The sequence below is a fragment of the Plectropomus leopardus genome, chromosome 4 (genome assembly GCF_026936395.1).
Source record: "Plectropomus leopardus strain MGB_pleo_1.0 chromosome 4, ASM2693639v1, whole genome shotgun sequence".
NCBI lineage: Eukaryota > Metazoa > Chordata > Actinopteri > Perciformes > Serranidae > Plectropomus > Plectropomus leopardus.
In genome coordinates, this window is record NC_142179.1 from 6,146,075 (window position 1) to 6,168,588 (window position 22,514).

General features: G+C 38.8%; 1 protein-coding gene across 1 annotated transcript in view; it reads right to left on the reverse strand.

The window, feature by feature from the left end:
* The window catches only part of dapk1 (death-associated protein kinase 1), a 96,207-nt gene that overhangs the window by 24,696 nt on the left and 48,997 nt on the right, over positions 1-22,514 (reverse strand). The window contains exons 6-16 of the mRNA XM_042487731.2: positions 21,444-21,492; positions 21,247-21,273; positions 17,436-17,588; positions 12,609-12,654; positions 12,273-12,362; positions 10,513-10,605; positions 6,403-6,522; positions 4,045-4,143; positions 2,563-2,661; positions 366-464; positions 52-249 (exon numbers count right to left, since the gene is read on the reverse strand). Coding sequence (XP_042343665.2) covers positions 52-249; positions 366-464; positions 2,563-2,661; positions 4,045-4,143; positions 6,403-6,522; positions 10,513-10,605; positions 12,273-12,362; positions 12,609-12,654; positions 17,436-17,588; positions 21,247-21,273; positions 21,444-21,492 — 1,073 coding nt within the window. The remainder of the gene's footprint in view (positions 1-51; positions 250-365; positions 465-2,562; positions 2,662-4,044; positions 4,144-6,402; positions 6,523-10,512; positions 10,606-12,272; positions 12,363-12,608; positions 12,655-17,435; positions 17,589-21,246; positions 21,274-21,443; positions 21,493-22,514) is intronic.

The window sequence follows — 22,514 nt, forward strand, 5'->3', positions numbered from 1 at the left end:
TTGGGTGAAGAGTTCAAGTTCAACTGAGCTGAAGCGTTCAGGTCTGATTACCTTGTCAGTCGCCTCTAGGTCGGCCCTGTGCTCCACCAGGCACTCCACAATGTCCACAAAGCCCCGAGCAGATGCCGTCAGCAGCGGACTCTCCCCCTCACGGTTCTTTGCATCCACGTGGCAACCTGCCTGGCAGAGCGCTCTGGCTACTGGCGAGTATCCGTGCCATGCAGCGCAATGCAGCGGGGTCTCCTGCTCCTAGAGACAGAGACGTAAAATGAAGAATAAAAACCTCTGGTTCTCTGGTTGAAGAGAGGTCACCTCAAGAAAAGTTGCAGATGTTTTGTTGTATGGGAACGTATTCATGTGATTACCCTGTCCGCCAGGTCTGGGTTGGCCCGGATGCTGCACAGGTAGCTCACCACATCCACGTTGCCGTAGCGAGCCGCCACATGAAGAGCTGTCTCTCCAGACTGGAGGACACAACAAAGAATTAACATCAATAAAATCATCAGCAGTCTACAAAGATGCTCATATAAACCACAACAAATAATAAAATGACAGGATGTCTTTACAGTTTTTACAACTATCACTTCTATGAGGAACTAAAATTACTGCCTCACTCTTGCTTGCCTCCACAAACAGTCTAGTTGCAGGTACAGTTTACAATCATGTCAGTTAAAACATGGGTGATTCACACAATCCTCCCCTCCTTCAGCAGCACAGATGATCTACACAAGCACAGTTTTTAGATTTGTGTCACCAATTCAGTATCTGGCCAAATGTCTCCCCTTCTGTTACTGAGATTTGATGTTGAGTAATGGCCTTAAAAGTGTTTTTGCAGAACATTAAAATATCACAGTCAAACTGACCTTTGACCTTTTGAATATATAATATCATCACTTGAAGGTTAGATTTTATTAGACATGTGTGCAATTTTGTCATAATTAGAGCATGAATTATGGATTTATGGCCAAATCCTGTTTTGTGAGGCCACAGTGACCTTGACCTTTGACCACCAAATTCTTATCAGTTCATTGTAAAGTGAAAGTGAATGTTTCCCTTAAGACCTTTTTGAGAGCATTCACGAAATGAGACAGACGCAATTGTAAAATTGTAATTGGTTCAATATTAAATTCAAGTGAACGTTTGCCCCAAATTGATAACCAAATAGTGATCTATGACCACCAAAGTCTAAACAGTTCATTGTTGAGTACAAGTGGACGTTTGTGCCAAATTTGAAAACTTTCCCTCAAAGCGTTTTCCGGTATACGGCGTTCACGAGAATGAGACAGACAGACTTTGACCTATGATCACCAAAATCTAAACAGTTCATTACTGAGTTAAAGTGGACATTTGTGCCAGTTTTGAAGAAAATCCCTCAGGGAAATCTTGAAATATCGCGTTGTAGTAGCTGGTGATTTTGACTCATCCTTCAGCTCCAGAAATGTAGCCAGATTTTTTTGTTTTTTAAACTTTGATTAAAAAATGACAAATAACTCTACCTTCTATCATAAGAATAGCACAGATAACCTGAAAACATAGTGCCTCGTGCCAAAGAAACATGATAAAATCACCAGCAGTTAAAACTCCATCAAGACGCTTATATAAACCACAACTTCAAATAAAATAGAAGAATGTCTTAACAATTTTTATGATAATCATTTCCATAAGGAAAATTATTTTAAGGCAGTGACGTCTCCTTAAACCTCCACTCAAACAAGGCATCCAGATTTTTTACTGTCCTGCGTATGCAGCCATCAGACTCTAAATCGATCCATCAGCTCTAACTTTATGGCTTCCAGTCAGAGGGGAAGCTCGTTAGTGGGGAAGCTGCTTATGTGAAACAACACCCAAGACGACGTGTTGGCTTGTAGGTGGGAAAGTGAACAGTTTAAAATAGCATCTGGCGGTTTTATGTTGGAAAAACTTTGCACATCAATTTAATTAGGGGAATTACGTAAATGCACAGACGTGGAAGTTGTTAAGAAAAGGTGTTGAAAGCTTTTTCCTTTCGTATAAGACAATGACTTGGTTTCACACAGACACCTCAGCGTGTGATTTTTAGGGTTACAGTTAAATAAAGATAAACTTTAATGCTGCTCTGACAGAAGGGGACGCCACCAGCGGGGAAAATGATTGAAGAGATTGGGGAAAAAATGCTTTTGGGATTTCGTCCACCCTGCTCTGTGATGGAGGCTACACTGGCATCGAAAGCAAACACACATACAACCCATCGCTCTCAGCAAGACCTGTTTCTATAGCAACAGCAAATAAGCTGATAAAATGCCAGATTAACTGGTTTCTCCCCAGGTGCTTACTGTGGTGAATGTGTGTGTGTGTGTGTGTGTGTGTGTGTGTGTGTGTGTGTGTGTGTGTGTGTGTGTGTGTGTGTGTGTGTATATGTGGGCATTTTTTGGGAGAATCAAAGTAATGCTCCTCAGGAGGCTTGATAGGTGGGAGTGTGTGAGTAACTGCAGAGAGATAACAGAGTATGGTGAGTAGTAGTGAGTACGTGTGTTTCTGCACGTGTGCATGTGTGTTGGGAGGAAAAGGAGGCACTTGATTCACCTTATCTTGGACATCCAGAGGGCATTTCTTTTCATGGAGGAATTTCAGGGTCTCGACGTGGCCGTGTCTCGCTGCGTAGTAGATAGCGTTGGCTCCACTCTGAGGGTTTCAAGAGAGAAGAAAATTCCAGGATTTAGCCTTGACCTTTACTAGAAAATGAAGCTCTCTGGGAATGTGTCTGCGGCACGATGATATGAACGCATCCTCCTAAAATGCTGCACAGAACGATTTCTGACAAAGAGCTTGGGACTATTTTGAGGACATGCTGGCTCGTATTCTCCCCAGTTAAACCACTAGAGCTGCAACTTGCTGTCGTTGTTGCTGGCTAGAAATCTGGTGACAATGTGTCCGTAATTTGCACATAATAGCACACTGATGTTTGCAATCCTGATGACTCAGTGATGATTTACAATAGACCAAATAATTCCAGATTTACGAGAAGCACCAAGTGCAGATAAACAGTGAAGGAATGGATCATATTTAACCCTGCAGGCCTACAGGCCTGCAGGGTTAAATCTTTTAAAATTTTTTTGCGAGTTTTAATTTTTTTTTATTGCTGGTAATGTTGACCATAGAAACAGATGAGCCACTAGGTCCCCTGACACTCACCCTTCCCACTAAAGGAGTCAGAGGGACAGCTGTAGGACTGGTAGTTTATCCTTTTTGAAGAAATATAGTCTGCTGGATAGCAGTTAGTTTCCTTATTGTGATTATATGGTGTAATATGTATGTGATTCTATTTACTTTTCTAGGTTTCTTGATGTTTTTGATGTATTTTATTTTGTAAATATTGTTATATTGAGTCATTGTATATATATATATATATATATATATATATATATATATAAAGTCATAAAATCCTTGCTGTTCTTCTGATATGTTTTGTAAATGTTGTTTGAACTATGCTCACTTCGGAAAATGTTATTAATACAAAAAATTGCCTTATTAGTCATGTGACTCGTGTGTATATATCACACCTGTGAACACTCTTGTATTTTCACTGAGCAAACCTGAAGAAGCTACAGGCATAATCGATCTCAATAAAGTCACAGTAAAGATCGTCAGTGTGCGGTTGTGGACTCTAAATGCTCCTGCTACCAACCAGCACCTGATGATTACACTGGCCGTGCACGGGGGGGTTCATTCATTGACCCTGGTTTTAACTAATTGCACTTTATTCTTGTAATATGTTTTATTTCATTGTGTTTTAAGCCCACATGTCATTTACATTTTGTCAAATAAAATTGAATATGTGGTAATTTTTTATATGTGCACATGACTAAAGAGAAATCTGGATGCAGTGGCTTAACTCGATGGGGACCATCGGGGCAATGAGTTTATGGGGACATATATTTATAGTGTAGACAGCCACCCTCGTGATCCAAATGACTGTCACATTACTGCAGCTGTGACGCCTTTAATGTACGTTTGTTTAACTCCACAGCTGGCTGTCAGGGTCACACTGATTTGAGTTTTAATTACCTTGTCGTGGGCCTGGATCTCTGCGCCTTTCCTCATCAGCACCTCAATGATCTGAATGTTGCCGCAGCCGGCTGCGATCAGGAGGGGAGGAGTCCCGTGCTGCAAAATAAAAAGCACACATTGTGATTTTTAGTTATTAATGACCATGATATGTTTGTATATCTTTAATGTGTGCTAAAGATGGAGCTGTAATCTCAATCTGATAACAAGTAATTACAACTAAGGAATATTTGAAAATAGGCGGATTTTCTCCCACTGCTTCTTTAAAAAAGCTGGAAATTAATATGGATGGATGTATCTTAGTTTTTTGACAGCACTGACGTCTTACGTAACTTTGGGTGTCTGTATAGTGATGGTTATTCAAGCCGAGGTAATAAAGGGAGGAAAGAGGATGGAGGAAAATGTAAAGATGACCTTTTCTGCCCAAGTTCCTGAGCTTAAACATAGAAGAAAGTGAGAAATCTGGCAATTACCAGCACTAACTCTGATCTCTAAAGCTCTCTGTCACCGACTGTAGTGTGTTCTCCTCCTTCTCCTCTCCATATCACTATTTTCTCACTCCCCCTCTCCTCTTTTTCTTCCCATTTCCCTCTTTTCCTCTACACTTCACTGAGTTTAATAACATCACATCCCCCCATCGCCCGTCAGCTGTCAACAAACAGCGTCTCATCTCCACTGAAACAGCGAGCAGAATGAAGATGAGGGAGTTGTTGAGTCTGGAAATCAAACTGAAATTCTTTTAACTCAGCATTATTTTTTACGTGTCCTTTTTTTTTCAATAAATACATATAAATAAAAATTTAATAAGCGTTAACTGCTACATTTGAACTCTTTGATTATCATTATTTTTACTCTTTAAGAAGGCTCAATACTTTGTTTTTTGCGGCTGATTTCAGCCGAGTCCTCAACCTCGGATCATCTAGTTTTCCATTTCCATGTCATTCACACGGATTAGTGTCAGAGATTAACAAGGATGTTTCTCTCTGACTGTTAAGTTGCCTTTGAATGTGCAGAAAGCTCCTCTGTTTAAGATGGTCGGAACAAAGAGGCTTATCCGTTATCTGCCTGTTTACATACGGTGTTTGAACTTTGCGACCTCTGCGTATATAGAAAGAAAATGTGCTGAAACAGAAGTGGCTCGGGTAAAAACCTGTGATTCGGAGATCATTTTTGAGCGATATGGACAAAAACGAAGGTGTGACTTCTAGCATGCAAGTATTGTGTCATATCCTCGGCTTTTTCAGGGTTCCTTCACATTTTAATGGGCAAAATTTAAAAACTTGTCCATGACTTTTCGAGAGCCCTTTTTTTTTCTTGCTCCATCTGCCCAGCGTTTTTCAAACTGTAAAATAAATAAATGCACATGATGGTAAACAAAGCAACACACACACACACACACACACACACACACACACACACACACACACAGCAACAATTCATTCACAGCTACTGTTATTTAAATTAAAATTTGCCATTATGCAACATTACTTGTGCATCATTCACAGAAAACGACTGTAACAATGTCATTACAGCCAACAAAACTCCATGACTTTTCCAGGTCTGAAAAATTTATTTGTGAAATTCCATGACTTTTCCAGGTTTTCCATGAATGTGGGAACCCTGTTATTCAAATCTGTGTTTGGAGTTCTCTTTTCATATTTGTTGTGATTGTTGAGACTGGGATGAAGTGGTGTCTGCTGCACTCGTAGCTTTTAAGGGACGGATCAGATATTTTTGAAGCAGAGTCAGACATACTTCCATCAAAAAATTCGATTCTCCCTCGTTGCATGTATACTGGGACAAGGACAGCAGTCCAGTTAAATGGCCTAATCGAGCTTTAACCGTAGCTCAATTAAACTGTGCATGTAAATGTGCTGACTGACAATGCCTCATATAACCCCACTTTAAAAAAATAAAAACTACCCCTTTAAAAACACTAAAAAAATCAGACAAACTCCATTCCTTTGCCTTTGTCTCAACAGTCATCCTAAAAATAAGCATGATCTTGTGATCACAAACTTCCAAAACAGTTCCTAAAACAGGCCGCCGGACTTCCTCCAGGAAAAATCACGTAGACACAAAAGTTAACAGACTCTTGACCAGTCAGCTGCCTCTGTGACGACGCTGAACTGAACTGAGATCTGTTTGTGGGAAAGTGGACTGCAGTACAGACGTGGCATCACGGCGTCATTCCTGCAGATCCTGAGGACGTGAGCTCTGTGAAATTCTGTGTGTTTCTAACAGCTATAAATGTGTAATTATTATAAAACCAGAACAGGACACATTTTACAAATCTCATACATAATATATCATCGCCAAAACAGGGCTATTACTCTTTATTTAGACTATGTTGGTCACCTTGTTTGGCTGGTTGACATCGTAGCTGTTCAAGGAGCCGAGCAGGTGCTGCAGACCGGGCACGTTGTCGTCGTTTATGGCGTGAATGATGGCCTTCATCACAAAGGAGTCTTCCTCATCCTAGACGGGTGGGAAAGATAGTTATTACTCTTCTACAGTTCACGGGATGATGATCTAATCCTGTGAACATTAATCCTGTGAATTCTTTCTATCACATGCTCTCTCTGAGTCTCTCTTTCATCTTTACGCTCATGCATGAACACACACAGAAACAAACAGACGTTTCAGGTTCAAAATATATCAAGACTTTTTTTTTTTCTCCAAGTCTGTGACATGTGACCTAATAACCTTCATCCAGAGTCAGCTGGATGGCACAGAAATCAGCTGTGACGCTCTGCTGCACAAAGAGACGAGCAGGAGAAAGGCAGGGAGGCGAGGAGGAGGGAGGAGAGGAGAGGAGAGGAGGCGAGGCGGAGGTGGCATTTATTCTGCCAAGCGTGACACTTTGGTTACATTCCTCAACATAACCTCCCTGCTGGAGGAGCCGTGACTACGCCACCTCAGAGGGGCTGCAAATACAACACGAATATGTACGAGCAGCAAACCGCCTGCTGGGGATTCACTGTCAACTCAGTTTGGGATTTTTACCTTTTTACTGAAAACTGCAGTTCATGACAGGATGGAGAAGTTTTATCAAGCTACCTCATTTTCTTTTTGATGTGTAATAAAATGTGACGTGTGCAAACTTGCAAATATTTGTCACTTATTTATTTTGCCATTTGAATTTATGCTTTATCTGTTTTATTTCCTTTTATTTGTGGCTTTATTGTTTTTTTAAATTGTTGTTTTTGGTTTATTTCTTTGTATTAGTTTATATCAACATTATGCGGCCTGCATCTTGCGTTATTTGTCCTCTGGTTTTAATTTGATCCTAACTCCTAACTCTTAGTTTCTTCTTGCTTATGTTTAATAGGACTGTGTGGCTTTCCGCTGTTGTTGCCATCTGTGTATCCCATTTCTGTTTTGCTTTGTTTGTCAAAGTACATTGTAAACTCTGCATTTAAAGGTGCTATATAAATAAAGTAACTATTTTTAAATGAAGTTATTATTAATATAAAATTTATTAACATTCTACAGTAGGCCTCCCACTCTAATAAAAGGAGAAAGAAGTCTAAGAAGTAAGAAGTATATCTGTTTTTCTCTTTCTTGACCCCTGATGTGACACATCTGGTCCTGAATAACAGTCTCCACATTTAAAAAAAACACAAGGACGGATGCTGGTATCCGGGAAATAAAGATGTGGTCTCGTATGACTAAAAGTTCAGAGAAAACTAGGGCAGGCAGCAGGGATGAGTAATGCTTTTCCGTCCCTTAAAAAGTTATTTTTGAGGTGTTTTGTAAAGGTGACTAAACCTTGTATGCTTGTTACCTCAGCAGGATGACTCCCCAAAATATGTTCGTCTTAGTCCACAGTCATTCATTCCTCTGCCAGTTTCACTTATAATAATTTGTGTTGCAAAAATAAGCCGATTAGTCGATTGACAGAAAAGTGTGATAACTGATTCATCGTTTAACTCTTTCAAACCAGGATCTACATCAGTTTTGTTGTGTTGTCTTCAGACGCCTTTACAAGCATTTAAACCTCTGAAAACTGAGAAAATTGGTCTGATTTTTTTTTTTAAATAAATGATAAATATAGCAATGAGCAATTTAGCAGGAAATGTCTCAAAAATTACAAGAATATAGTTGATGTTGGTGGTTAAAAAAAAAAACCTAGGGGAAAATGTCTTGAAAACTATACTTATAATTATTTATATTTTAAAATATGCGATAGAAAAAAGTATACATTTAAATAAATTCACATTTTTTTTATAATACTCATAATGAAGCATATTTGTGTGTAATTTTCTTGTTTCTAAATAATTTTTTGGTAAGAATTATCTGCAGAGGTGTCCTCCTCTCCAAAACAAGCAGACCCCGTGATTTGAATAAAGCAGTTTTACTTTAAAAAATCCGTGTTTACTCAACGCCCTCAAAAAATTACAGTAACAGCAGTATATCTCATGAGTGTTGCAGAATTACAGAGTCGTCCTCCACACCAAAGAGAGAGAAAACACATGGTTTCAAAGATAAAGTATAAAAACTGACAGCTGAACAAAAGCATTAAAGCATCACTGCTTCTACATTGAGAAATGTTGAGGTTTTGAGGAAAATAATATATAATTACTTCATATTCTACTTTGGTTCATTTTAAAACCTAAACAATGAATCAAAAACTATTGGCAGATAAATCAATAATTAATATAAACATTGGTTTCAGCCCTTCTGCTAATACCAATACTCTCATACTCCTTTTTCTCTGATGTGTGCACTTCCTCCCACGTTCTCATTTAGAGCCTCTGACACAAACAACTTCTTAGTTGAAAATTTACAGAAGGGCCGCTGCACTAAAAACAACCTCTGAGTCTTTCAGTAAAGCACTTAACCCTGGAGCTGCCCAGGCAATAAAGACAACCACCTATTAGAGCAGAGGTTCACAACTGGTGGGTTGCGGTCCAAAAGTGGGTGGCAGGTCTGTTCAGAATGGACTGTAAGTGACTTGTGAACATGTCAAAAAAAAACAAACAGTATGGTAAATTTCCTGCAGAACTTTTATTTTGAAGTGCCGAATCCTGCTTTTCAGCAAACTTTTTTATTGCCATGTTGTTGGTATCATTTGGCCTATTAACACGCTGCGCCTTTGCAGCTTTGATATGGCACTGATCTATTAAAAAAGTGCAATTTTTCACATGTGCAATTAGTGTACATATTTCTTATATATATATATTATTTCTAGACCGTTTTTGTTGGCACTTTGTAATTTTATTTTATTTATGTTACTGTTTTTGCACCTTGTTTTTTATTATCTAATATTTTAATATCTTCATATTTTTACATTTGTAATTATTTTCTTACAATCATATTGTTTCCTTCACTGCTTATATTTCTTCGTACCTCTTAGCTGCTGTAGTATTGGGAATTTTCCCACTGTGGGATTAATAAAGGATTATTTTATCTTATCTTGAAGCAATAATATGTAGGCCTACTTTTTGTGTTTGCATTGCTATTTATTTACTAAGTTTTAAGTAACTGCACTTTATTCTTGCAATATGTCTTATTTCATGTGTTATTTACATTTTGTGAAATGAAATTTAAAATGCAGTTATTTATCTTACATGTAGACCTTGAACTAATGACTAAGGACCAAAATCTGGACCCTGTGGTTGGACCAGCTGAGAACCACTTTATTAGAAAGCTGCAGTTCTGTTTGTGGACTACAGGGGGCGTTTACTTCTACCTGTCAGCTCACCTGTGGTGTGGTGTGAAGCTGCTGCGTAATCCTGTAATAAGGAAACAGGCCTGGCCTTGGCCTACTGGTAATGCTTTGTAAATGATTAAGCCTTTCACCGAAGCTGCAGTGTTTACATCTCGCAGGCTTGACAGTATCCACATCCATACAAACATAACATAAAAGCTCTCTAATGTATCACCATCTGTGTGCAAACAATCTGACTTGTACATTTACACGAGTTTCTCTCTCACATTCCTGAACACTCAACCTGGTTTTGAGGTTATACACACACACACACACACACACACACACACACACACACACACACACACACACACACACACACACACACACAGAAATTCCAACAATTCTGCAAACACCTGACCTGTGGCACCGCGTGGGAAACGAGGAACAGATCAATTACATGTAAGAGCTCAAGATTCTCGGAGAGATTGTGGAGCTACAAATACTAGAGCTGTAACCGAGAGCTCGGGGTCCTTATAACAAAATGCACTTCAGCAAAAGCAATCTGAAACTCATTAAGCTGCCAGTCTCCTGTCAATTACGTTTATTTGGTTTATATTAAAGATAGGAAAGGGCTGCGGAGATTAAAGTAATGGCTCTTTTGTTTTAGATGTTTTACTCAAGTGCAATTTAAAGCCTTGGTTGTGTTAATAGCTGTTGAACTCAATCAACTTAATGAATTTGTGAAGTTAAGCAATATCGCCTGTCCTCTGCTTTAATGTCTTTGTGTACTTGTTCAGAGAATCAGATCTTACCAGCGTGTCGTCGCTGCGCGCCACACTTATGTTGCTTCTGGACAGGAAGGAGCGGGACAGGCGGTTGCATAAGGAGATAAGTCGGACGGATTGCTGCAAAAGAGGAGAAGAAGAACGGCGGATCATGAATGAGAGGAAGTAGAACAGGTTAATGTCACGTTGAAGGGACCATGAACGGGCAGGCAGGTGTAGACATAAAGCATTTTTCTGCTCCATTTAAGTCAGCTTCACTCATTGTGATCCATTCTTTGATAACACACTGCCCTTCATACTGTGAGGTGACTTGACTCTGGACTTTTTTCTGCTGTGCAAAAAAATTTACAATAATTTTATTTATGATATTTTTTTGTCCCTCAAAAAGCAATTTGAGGCAAGCCAGTTTGCAAACACAAATACACACAAAATGTTTACACACATAAAATACAAGATATGATGACGTGTGATGTGATAATGGCAGAAACCAACGATATCCAACACCCAAAAGACAATTATTAGTATTATTATTGTTTATCTCAAAGTAAACAGACCATCCCTGGCACCACAGCCCTTCTGGAATAAATCCCTTATATTTGTTTTATGTACAGGCAAACTAAAATGAAGTCCCCTTATCTTGTATGCCTTTTTGAGGGCTTGTTCGGTATTAAACTGTGCAATCGATCTCTCTGTTTTTTCAGAATAAACAAAATCCGAGTCATCTGCTGAATTAGTGCCGAGTAGGTCTTGGGGCTTTTAGACATTTAAAATGACTACATCGAGTATAAACTGTTGTCATGCCATTTTTTGTGTCCCTTCCTCTCTAACGGCTCTGCCTCAGCAACAGCGCAACTTGCAAATATTTGTCACTTATGAACTGGAGAGCTGATAGTTTCTGTCGTGCATGTTTAATGGCGTTGCAGTAACAGTTTAACTTTCTGCTAACTGTTGATCCAAAGCTTCAGGTCTTACGGCGAAAAACATCGACACTCCACTTTAAATTATTTAACTGTAGTTCATTTAATTTTGTATTTTAGTAGTATTTCAAAAAGTGGAGATATATTATGTGGTACAATGTAGCCAAAAAATACCATGATATTCTTTTAAAGCCAAATTTCCCTGCCTTACATATAACTAATAAAAATGTCCTTTAAATCCCAAGAGCTGGCACTTGACACTGCACTCCTCTGGGTCCTCAGCAACACACCCACCGAATGAGAAGTTCATGGGGTGAAAAGTTGTTGAGAAAATTGAAGGACAGACATGCGAAAAGAGGCTCCTTCCATTTTAGTTAGATTGTGAGATATTTCATAAACCTGACACTTTTTCAAGTCTACTTTAACAACCAACATTCCCATCTCTGCTTTGTCATGTTTTGGCGTTAGTCACGTGTGGAAAAAAATAAAGTGAAATCGAGGTTACTGCAAAGCCAGACGCTTCCAGCGTGCCACAACTGAGCATGAAGACAGAGACATGGCATGACAGCACCGCCAAACCACCACAGATAAACTGTCCCTGCGCTTCTTTCAGGCTAAGAAGCGATGCTGGGTCAGCCGTGACAAACCGCAACAGACAAGGAGACGACCACTAAAGCGGCATTGGCGGTAAATGTGATGGTTCTTATGGCGAGCCTGCAGCAACTGTGGCGACATTAAAGTAGAAAATCAGAGGAGGCTTTTTGGCAATAAGCTGTCAAAGTGAAGTGTTTTTGGGATGTGATGAGTTTACTCAGCAAGTTTTGTGTCTTTCCCAAAGTTGGAAAGACAGCATCAAAGGAAATCACTTACTTTCCATTTTCTTCGAGCTGCAAACTTCTTGAACTTCTCCATGTTGACCGCCGACTCCTTTCTGCTCAGTGCTTGTTGAGTGTCTTTTGGCTGATTTCACGAACAGAAAAAAATGAATTAATAGAGAAAGAAACTTGTGAGAATGATCTTGGCAAGATAGATTTGGTACAGAATCAATCAGTTGAGGCTTGGCAACATCGAGCTCATAAATCCTGAGCTGTTTCAAACTTCAAATACTGCCACAAAATAAAGGAAACATTTTAAATCTTAAAGGATTGGAAAGTTTCACATTAAATAGAAATGCCCTCAGTCAGCCAGAGAAAAGCAGAGTCCAACCTTGATCCAGGGGTGCTGGAGGCTGTCCTGAATCGTCATTCTCTTTCTGCAGACAGAAGATGAAAAAAACATTTTAAACACAGAATAGTTAAGGGATGTCTTTTGATATTTCGCAGTTCAAAAGTTCATCCAATATTTTCCAGCATGACACAGCCTTTATATACTCAAAGCAACGACTATTTATGACCAAAGACACACAGAGGTATGAGGTCACTTTAAACCAAACTATAAAATTAATGTTATTTTATTTTTAAGATGAAAAAATATGCCCTGAGTTTTGTGTGAAATAGAAAAAAAAAATCAATTCCAATCACTTAAGTTAATGTGTCATTTTTACTTAGTGCTTTACTACCTTTTTACAGCTCTACAAATATATATATATATACATATATATTACTTTTCATTATGCATATACATATACCACATTCCTGTTTACATTAGTTTAATTAATTTGACAATTACTGTATGACTGTCCTCCACAAGTGTATCATATTTTATTTCATATGTTATATTTTATCCCTGTATTTCAACAAAGCATTTCTTCTCTCTTTAAATTAATTTATTTTGACCTCCAGGAACACCAGAGCTTATAAGGCACATCAGATGCATTTTTTTAAATGTGAGAGATTTAAGTGATGAATGCAACCACCCTGCTGTTCAGTCAGAGACACTGATTGCTGTCAACAGTCCATGAAAGCTGCGGACAAGTTGAACGAGGGATTACTGATCACAGACAGCAAACACAGCTGTGTGTGCAGAAGGATAAATGAAATCGTCAATCTCAAGTAGCCGTAAAGAAATGGTTATGATACAGTTGCGAGATACTAATATCGAGTCTTGTTATAAAATTATCACAATCCTTGAGAGAGTTTTTTCTTCCAGCAGTATGACTCAGCCTGCTGTGTTCAGACCGGCATCAGCACTGCGTGAAGAAACGCAGCCTCTCGTTAGGTATAACGAGGCCACTGAGTTTACACAACAGAAAATACACTGGTCAACAAAAATCCAGTGTTTTGGTGTCAAATAAGCCATCAAGCTCATGGATCTCTCATTTTAACCAGATACCCTGGACTGTGTAAACAGCAATCTCCCTCCAACACAGCCAATGGAGATTTAAAATTTCATTTTGTCACAGTGTTATAGGTGAAATTCATCAAATATAGAGTTGAAACGATTAGAAAATCAACATGAAATTAATCATACAGGTAATTTTATTTAAAGCAGAAATGCCAAAACTTAACTTGTTCCAGCCTCTAAAATTAGCTGATATGTTGCTTTTCTCTTTTTATTTGCTGTTAACTGAATATCTTTGAGTTTAAGACTATTGGTCGCACAAAAACAAGGCATTTAATACATCAGCTTGAACTCTTTGAGGAAATAATGGCAGATTATTCGATAATGAAAACAATTTTCTAAGTTTGCTGCATCCCAACTGAAGCCTTAGTAGTATAAACAATATGACAATATATCTGATGGGTCATATAAACAAACAGGATTCCTATTAATTAAAAGACTCCTGGATGCTATATTCTTATTTATATATAGGTAATTCAGTCATTTCTCACTGTATCTCCTCTCCATTTAAATGGTGTGATATCAGTGTTTTCTGCATAATTAGAAAGTATATATTTTTTCTTTAAATCTAGTGAGAGTGTGTTTTACCATTCTGTGTCCCCTCTCTAATTCTTACGTTTTTGCAGGTATGTGAGCGCAGCTCAGGGGGAACTTATCATGAGTTTCTTTTTTCCTTCAGTGGCAGATAAAGGACTTAAAGTTCAGGGCTGATAATTGGTCCGTTGACCTGTCCAAAACTGATCCAATCAAAGGTTGAGAGGAACAGCTGCTGGAGCTTTTTAGACCCAGTTTAATGAAAGGTTAGTTTCACTTTCACTACCCCTGTTGTTCTACTGCTCAGTTTGTGCCCAGAGTGCAATCATTAACTGAGTGGTATATATACTCAACCAGCGCCCCTACTCAGTGGTCCAGCTCCAAAAATATAAAATAAATACATGACAGAGGATGTCTTAATCGTGGAAGGTCGCCACAAATAAATGAATGCGTGTGAATCTCTTGATATTAACCTTTGTTGACCTATAACATCTCATTTCCTTTTTAGAAACTCTTTTTACTTCTCATAATATGTAATATAATAATAATAATAATATGTATAATATAAAGTGTCTGTTTAGGTACTGAGACATCCGAGTAAAGAAGGGAACAATCTACGTGACAATCAATTGTGCACTACTTCCCATACGATATGTAAATTTTAAAAATCAAGAGTAGAGTAGGTGTTTCAAAAAACATAAAGTCAGCACTCCATCAACACACAGATTATATATTTACTTAACATTATCAACAGACAATCCCTCTGAAAGTCAACAATCAATATTCAGTTACCACCTGACGTTCAATAAAAGCCTTACAGAAAACTGGTGTGGTTTGAAACACAGACGCCGCTTCCCTCATTACAGCTGCTGTAAACGAACAATGAAAACAACAAGACATTGTTTTTCAAAGTTTCAGTTGGTTCAACGTAGGGCAATATAACCACTGACGAAACTGGTGTGGTCGAATACACACACACACACACACCACTGCCACTTCCTCCTGTTGACATCTGTTCAATACCACATCCTTGTTTCACACACACACAAACACACACACCTGAGTCAAAGTAGAAGCCCACAGATTCACTGTACTGACGGCCGTGACAGTGAACTTGAGGGGTGATTGTGTCTTTCCACATTTAAGGTGAGGAAATGTCCCACATGCACTGGTAAAATCACAGTGTTTGTGCAGTCCAGTTTCATGGTCAACGCTATTAATGTGTCTTTTTCAAGGGAGCCGTCATTAATCTTCCTGCCAGCTGAGTGGATCCATGTCCGCTCACATTGTAGATCAATTAAAAGCCGTTCTGTTTTGATGCACTCGGTGGACGATATCTAAAAGCCCCATTAGCTGAAGTTTGTAAAGTCACTCTCCTCTTTCGCCCGCTGTCTGTTTAAAACGCCTGGTTCCTTTTTTCTCTTCATCCTGTCTAAATGAAATTATCTTCACACCTATAATTATTCACCACTGTTCGCCCCCTTCGCTCTCGCTCTATTGTTCAGTCTATAAGTGCTGCTGCAGCCACTCAGCTGTTGCTAGAGCAACTTGGTAATAAGGAAGACGCGCACAGTTTTAGGTACCGAATCATCTCTGGTGACAGGATGGTTTTATTTGGAATACCTGCAGTGGGCCAGTTTTCAATTCTCTTGTCAAAGTTTTAGAATTAAAAAAAAATCAACCAATCAACAAGAAAATACTTAGAAAAATGGCTTTTAAAGTTAATTATTAAATAATTTATATCGAGTTAGTGTTGAAATGGAAGTTTTTATTTACAATGCTGCATTAGTTTTGTATTCTAACTGGAAATGAGCTGCTGTTTTTCTCATCTGAAGTCTTATCTTGTTCTAGATGTATTCAGAAAGATGGACTTTAAATGTATATTCCTCTAAAACAGATACATAGACTTCAGATTCAAATTCTGACTTTACTGTAAGACTTCATATCTGAAAACCATTTTCCCACAACTAAACTTGTCTGACTGGTGCACACTCCGATTCATATATTAACCAACTGGTAGAAAAATCTATTACCAACAATTTTACTTAAACTGATTATTCCTTTAAGATAAGCAAAAGGTAAGATGAACAAAACAATAAGGTGTTGGAGGCAAAAAAACAGTAACAGTAAGCAAAACTGTCATTGCTTATTTCAGACCAACGCAGTTATATCGATGGGAAGTGCCCATGTTGTCTAAGTTACACCCAACTGTCCCCCCATGGGTGTTTGGGTCTTAAAATGAGCTGTGGTCAACCAACAAAACCAATAAAAACCTGGTCTAAAGTCAGAATGGTACAGTGATTTCCCGCTATTTAAATGGTGCATTATTCAGTACACTCTGCTTGTTATACACACAAGGATGCACTGATGGGTTACAGGTGGAAATATTTAAATATTAATTACATTCTGTAAAATATGAGTGTAGCAGAGAGCAGGACTTGCAGGACTTGCAGGACTTGCAGGACTTGATGTCCAACTCCCCATTAAGAGAGATGCTGTGCACATTTAAACACGAGGAGCAGCGTACCTTCATTTCAGAAGCTTAAAGTTAAGTTCTCTTTCCTCTGTCAAGCTTTCAAAGTTTTGCAGTTTTTAGTTTCGCTTCTGTAATGTCCCACGATATTTGCTGCAGTGATATCACTGTTCTTACTGCATTACTGTCAGAAAAATGCCCGCTGTGCACCAGCTGCAGACTCACTAATGGGAATGGATGATGACCATCTGATTGGTTGAATTCCTGTTACACCCAAAAGACACCTATAATTAATTAATGGACTAAATACAACCTCGCCTTACTTTGCACCCAGAATATGCGCCATTTAACCAGGAAAAGTGAGGCTGGCCACACCCTAAATGCACTTGTGCCCTTCACTTCATACCATGCTCTGTGGAAGTTTAAATATTCCTCGATGTCTGAGCATTAGCAGAGATCAGAAAAGTTAGTTAATAAACTGGTTGTTTGCAAAAGAAAAAAACATGCAGAAGTTTTGATTTTTATTTATTTCTGTCATCAAGGTGGAAAGCCAGAAATGTTCTTTTGTTTGGATAAAATAAGTGATTTAAAGACTTTAAGTTGGATCACTGAAAATTGTGATTTTTAATTTTGCACAATTTTGTCACATTTTATTTTATTGACAGAAAACAATAATATCTTGAAAGAAAATGTATATGATAGCTTTAAATCCCTGTTTAAACATCAGACAAAGGGGTCATACATACTTTGGATCTTTGACGAGGAGCCGTGCTATGAAGTCTTTGGCCAGGACGCTGGTGCCGCTGAAGAACTCCTCATCAAATGTGTAGTCGACGGCCGACACGTTGGCCAGAGTCTCCTGCTTATTGTCGCCCAGGAATGGAGACGCACCACTCAGACTGCACAGACGGGACAGAGGACAAGCATGAGGTTAGAGGTGTACAAACGGATAAAAGACCAAGATAATCTGATGAATTTCTTTTTGACTGCATTTGAAGCTCTGTGTTTGTGCCCTCATCAACTCAACATCTTCAAAACCTGCTAATTTAATCCACTCTAAAAGCAACACTCTTCTCCCGTTATCTGACTCAGTGGTTCTTGTAATCAATAGATTTCAATTCAAACACTAAATCACCCGCCGCTGATTAGCTGCAGCCCTTGAAAATGAAACTGAGACTTTCCTGTTCGTTGATATCGGGAATGTGATTACGGAGCTGCAACTACTGGTGACTCATTAGTGAAGGCTTGCTATCAAACTGACGTATTCTGTGTGTTAGTCAAACATTATCAGAGGAGAGCCAGCTGGACGTCTCTCACTAACAACGGATACGTGAGGAGTTTTAGCAGAGTGCAGGAATTGTAACATATTTTTACACCTTTAAATTGAACATACACAAGCAGTGATGGAGCGTATGCCAGCTGACATTGGATGAGAGGCAGGATACACCCTGGACAGGTTGCCAGATTAACACAGTGTTGACACAAAAAGACGGACAACCATTGACGCTCACATACACACAAAACACAAAACACAAAACACAAAACCAGAACCCTCTTGCTGAAGGGGACAATGTACCACAGTGCCAGCCAAAATTAGTATGATTTTAAGAAAACAATAGTGAAATTAATGCATTATGGGTAGGGATGTCATTCGATATTTAGTATCTGCTGATATTGATTCCCAGTACTTGTATTTACCTGGTTAATACAGCTGCACAATGCACACTTCAAGTACTTCACATCTTCTATCATATCTTCATATATGCTCTCATCACAGTTCCACTGCAGCATTGTTTTTCCAACAAATAAAATAAAAACTAAAATGTGTCTTCAGAAATTGCTTTGCTGTAATATGAACAACTGAATTGTACCCTGCTGTAATTGTTGCTTCTGCAATGTTTCTTCAGTGCATCCTTTGCTGGAGGAGATAAGAGAGGAAGCACTGAAAACCCTTTCTCAACATTTAAAGAATTCAAACAGCTCCTATCATGGCTTCCTTCCACTTGGCTACCTCTGGGTCATTTCACGCAATTAGGAACCTTCCTATTCAAAAAGACTATTTGACCGCAGCCCACACACTGAGCTGAGCGGTCATGCATGCAGATAAGGTCTCAGTGACACCAAACAGCGATCCCTGACAAAGCCCTGGCCTTCACTTCTCCACTGAAACCTCTCCAGCTCATCAGCTCCAGCTGTTAATTAACACGCCAGCTGGGATAGACGTGGAGGTGGTGCAGGTCAAGCTCAAGTTGAGCGGAAATGTATAAATTTATCGACTATGTGAGGTGCAGCTGCTCACAACAAACAAGTAATTAAAGGCAACTCTTCGCCGAGCCAGGCAGCAATATCAGCAGGAAAAGTGTGAAGTCAGGACGCTGTGGCGACATTTTATCCACCAAAATGTTTCCCAAATGACACTTAAGGATGCGCAGTGCACAATTCTGAACAACCTGAAGCCCAAATTAGGGCTCCAGCAGGGCAGAAAGCTGGCTGATTCACCACATTCACACAAACTATTTCAGGTTACATTATCTCTGACGAATGAAGTCTTTCGAAATCTTACAAAATGGAAGTCTCAGCATCTTTTGTAAGTACTTTAAAGTTCCCTAATGGAGCTTTTTGCGTAGTTTTCATTACAGTATAACAATCATGTCATCACTCATCCAGAGTACTCCCATTAAGAGTTTGCAAGTGCTTCCAAAAATCACCTTAAAATGTTTTTTTTGTATTTGTTATTCCTAACTATTGAATTATTCCAAGCCATTCCTTCTCCTCATGTTTTCTTGACAATAGGAGATGAGCAGTTGGTGTACTCACTGTTGCTCGGCTGTGATAATAGGCAGTGAACGATCTATTTTCTACCTTGCCTGGCAGAGCTGTGACAGCTGTGTGGGTGGACAGCATGAACAAAGATTGTGTGTGTATGCGTACAGTACGTATGTGTGCAGCGATGCATGTGTACGAGTACTATAGAGACAAAGTGATGCATCATTTCATCATCTACAATTTACTCTTTGAAAATAAAGCGTGTGATGTTTGCAGCTACTGATTATGTAATAACGAGATAACACTTGTGTTATCGTTACTCGCCCTTTATTTACCTCACTGTATTTTAGTGAGAGCTCTCTACATGTTTGTGTGGGCAAATGCACCTGACGTGCTGTCTTATGTTCTGTGTTTGTGCTTCGTGTAGGTGTCTCTCTGAAGGATAAAAGGTGTGTGGGAGCTCAGAAAGCTCGGAGCTCGTAGCTGGGTATATAAAGAGAAGGACAGCATCGTTGAGAGCCAACAGCAGTTGATCTGTGGGTCGGCGAGAGCATGAACTTTTCTCTCGCTGTTGAATTAAACTGCGCTGACATGTCTGCACGCGGCCTGCTTAAAGAACACTCACAAACTCCATAGAAGCCCTTGGCTGTAGAAAATGTTGTCGCTGTGGACGCGTTGGTTGTTTTAAAGATCAATTGGTTGACTGAAGTATATGAAAAACAGCCGTACAGGTGAAATGTTTTAACATAATGTATTATGACAGAGGGAACATCTAATAAGGACTTCGCTTCTGAGGTCACATCCTCTTTATTAACTGCAGAGCAGGCCGACAAAATCAAAGGAGACTGACCAGACCAGAGCTTGGACAAACTCCAGAGTCAGTTAGCTTCAGTAAATTAGCCTCAAGCAGCCAGACGTCGCATTTTTTAGAGCTTGTTATTTTAGCTTTTCCTTTAAAAACTAGAATTACACATGGGGCTCTGCTGAAGCAGAAACATAGGGGGAGGGGGCCTCCCAATTAAATTTGTGATAAACTGTATTTGTATGGCTTTAAATACTAATAAAAAAGACTGAGCAAATATTTAACAAACAAACAAAAAACTAGAATTACTGTCATGGTTGTATGCCTCCATGAAAATTGCACAAATTGCACTTACAGTTTACATCCATGTTGGTCCAGACTCAAATACAGCCGTGATGGCAGATAATCTTCCACATATAAACGTTGCTGCAAAGAAACTATTTATTCTAAAATATGGATGCTTCACACACATCTTACCCCCTGCAGCACACAAGATTTATACAATCTACAATCAGCACAGATTCAAGAATAGTGTCACCAATTCAGTATCACACCAAATGTCTCCCCGTCTGTTCCTGAGTTATGACGTTTAGTAAGACATAGTTTAGTTTAGTGAGCCATAAGTGTTTTTGCAGAACGTTATATTGTCAAAGTGAAGCTAACCTTCGAACTTTTGGATATAAAATCTCATCATTTCATCCAGTTAGACATTTCTTTGAAATATGACACAGTTAGCATATTAATTTATACGTTTACTTTAAGGAAACTCCCTCAAGACCTTCTTGAGATATTGGTCAAAGAGCAGCCGGTAACCCCTTACATTTGACCTACAGTTGTGTTCAGTGAGTGATGACATCGTGGTGTTTGAAGAAAATGTGAACATAAGGTGAAAGGTGGCTGCTGTGAAAACCCTGCCATGTGTCTGATTCATGCATGCTTTGCATTTCACACAATTATCCATCGTCACTGGTAACATTTCAGATACTTACAGGATGTAGGTTATCACACCGACACTCCTGAAGAGCGGCAGGGAGACAGAGAGAGAGCATAGTTGAGCATTTTGACAGCAGCGCATCATGCAAAACATACATTTACTTAACGGCAGATGTTCTTCAGAAATAATGATTTCAAACAGCTTACGCACACAATGCGTATTGTGGAGCAGATTGAGCTTTTGTTTACTCACCACATGTCTGCCTCCAGGCCCAAAGGTTCATAGTTGACGACTTCTGGAGCTGTGAGGCAAAAGCACAAAACAGAACGCCATTAATATTCAGGTCAGCATGCAAACAACAGCCACACACCAACTTTATGTTTGATTTAATGTTCACTGATTGTCTCTGTACTTTTTCGTTTGCTTATTTTCTTCTTGCAGTGTCTTTTTGACAAGTTTTGTTTGAGCTTGTTAACACGTTCAGATTTTTCTGTTTCTTTAGATGTGTTGTTTCAGGAGCTACTGTTTGTTTTTTTTAATCACACCTGCTAGAAGTGTGATTATTTCTCTTGATCTTGTCCTCAGATGTGTGAATACTGTAACTGAAGATGAATCAGAATATTTATTTCTAATAAAAAGAAAAAAGAAAATTCATATGAAACAGGAGGATGCAGCTTCAGTACCTGCACCTTCCTGGTGTGCTAACATTAAGTTAGTATTAATTTAGTAAGTTAAACATTATGCAGGTATAACTGCCACCTTGAGCCAAGACTTTTAGCCTAGATTTTTCACATTCTAGCAAATACAAAATACACCGAATAAGTTATATGCAGTTCTTGTTTGCATTGTACCCATTCCTGTACTAGGCTTGCAACTGTATTTTAATTTATATAATTAATTTTATTTGTAAAATTAAGCAAATGAAGTTAAATAAAGTAAACTTAACACTTAAATTGAAAGTTATCATAAATTTATTTTCATTTTTCGGTTTCCTTGATTATTTTAATCAAGATCAACATGTCCGATTTTACAGTGTGGCGCTAAAAAGAGCATCTTTTTATTTTTTTCCCCAGCAGATTTTTATGCACATTTATTTTGAATAAACTCAAGACTCATAATTTATATTTCCCATGAATTCTTAATGCACTTTCCTTATAATTTCCATTATTTGGAGCTGATGGATTTCTCAGCAGCCAGGCCTGTTTTACGGCATCAGCCATCCAACATATAATTTTGGCTTTCTGCCACTTGATCTTTATTTACACCATTTGACCACTGCCACCCAGCTATCCTGGGAACAGATCCTGGTTTTGGCCTGGATGA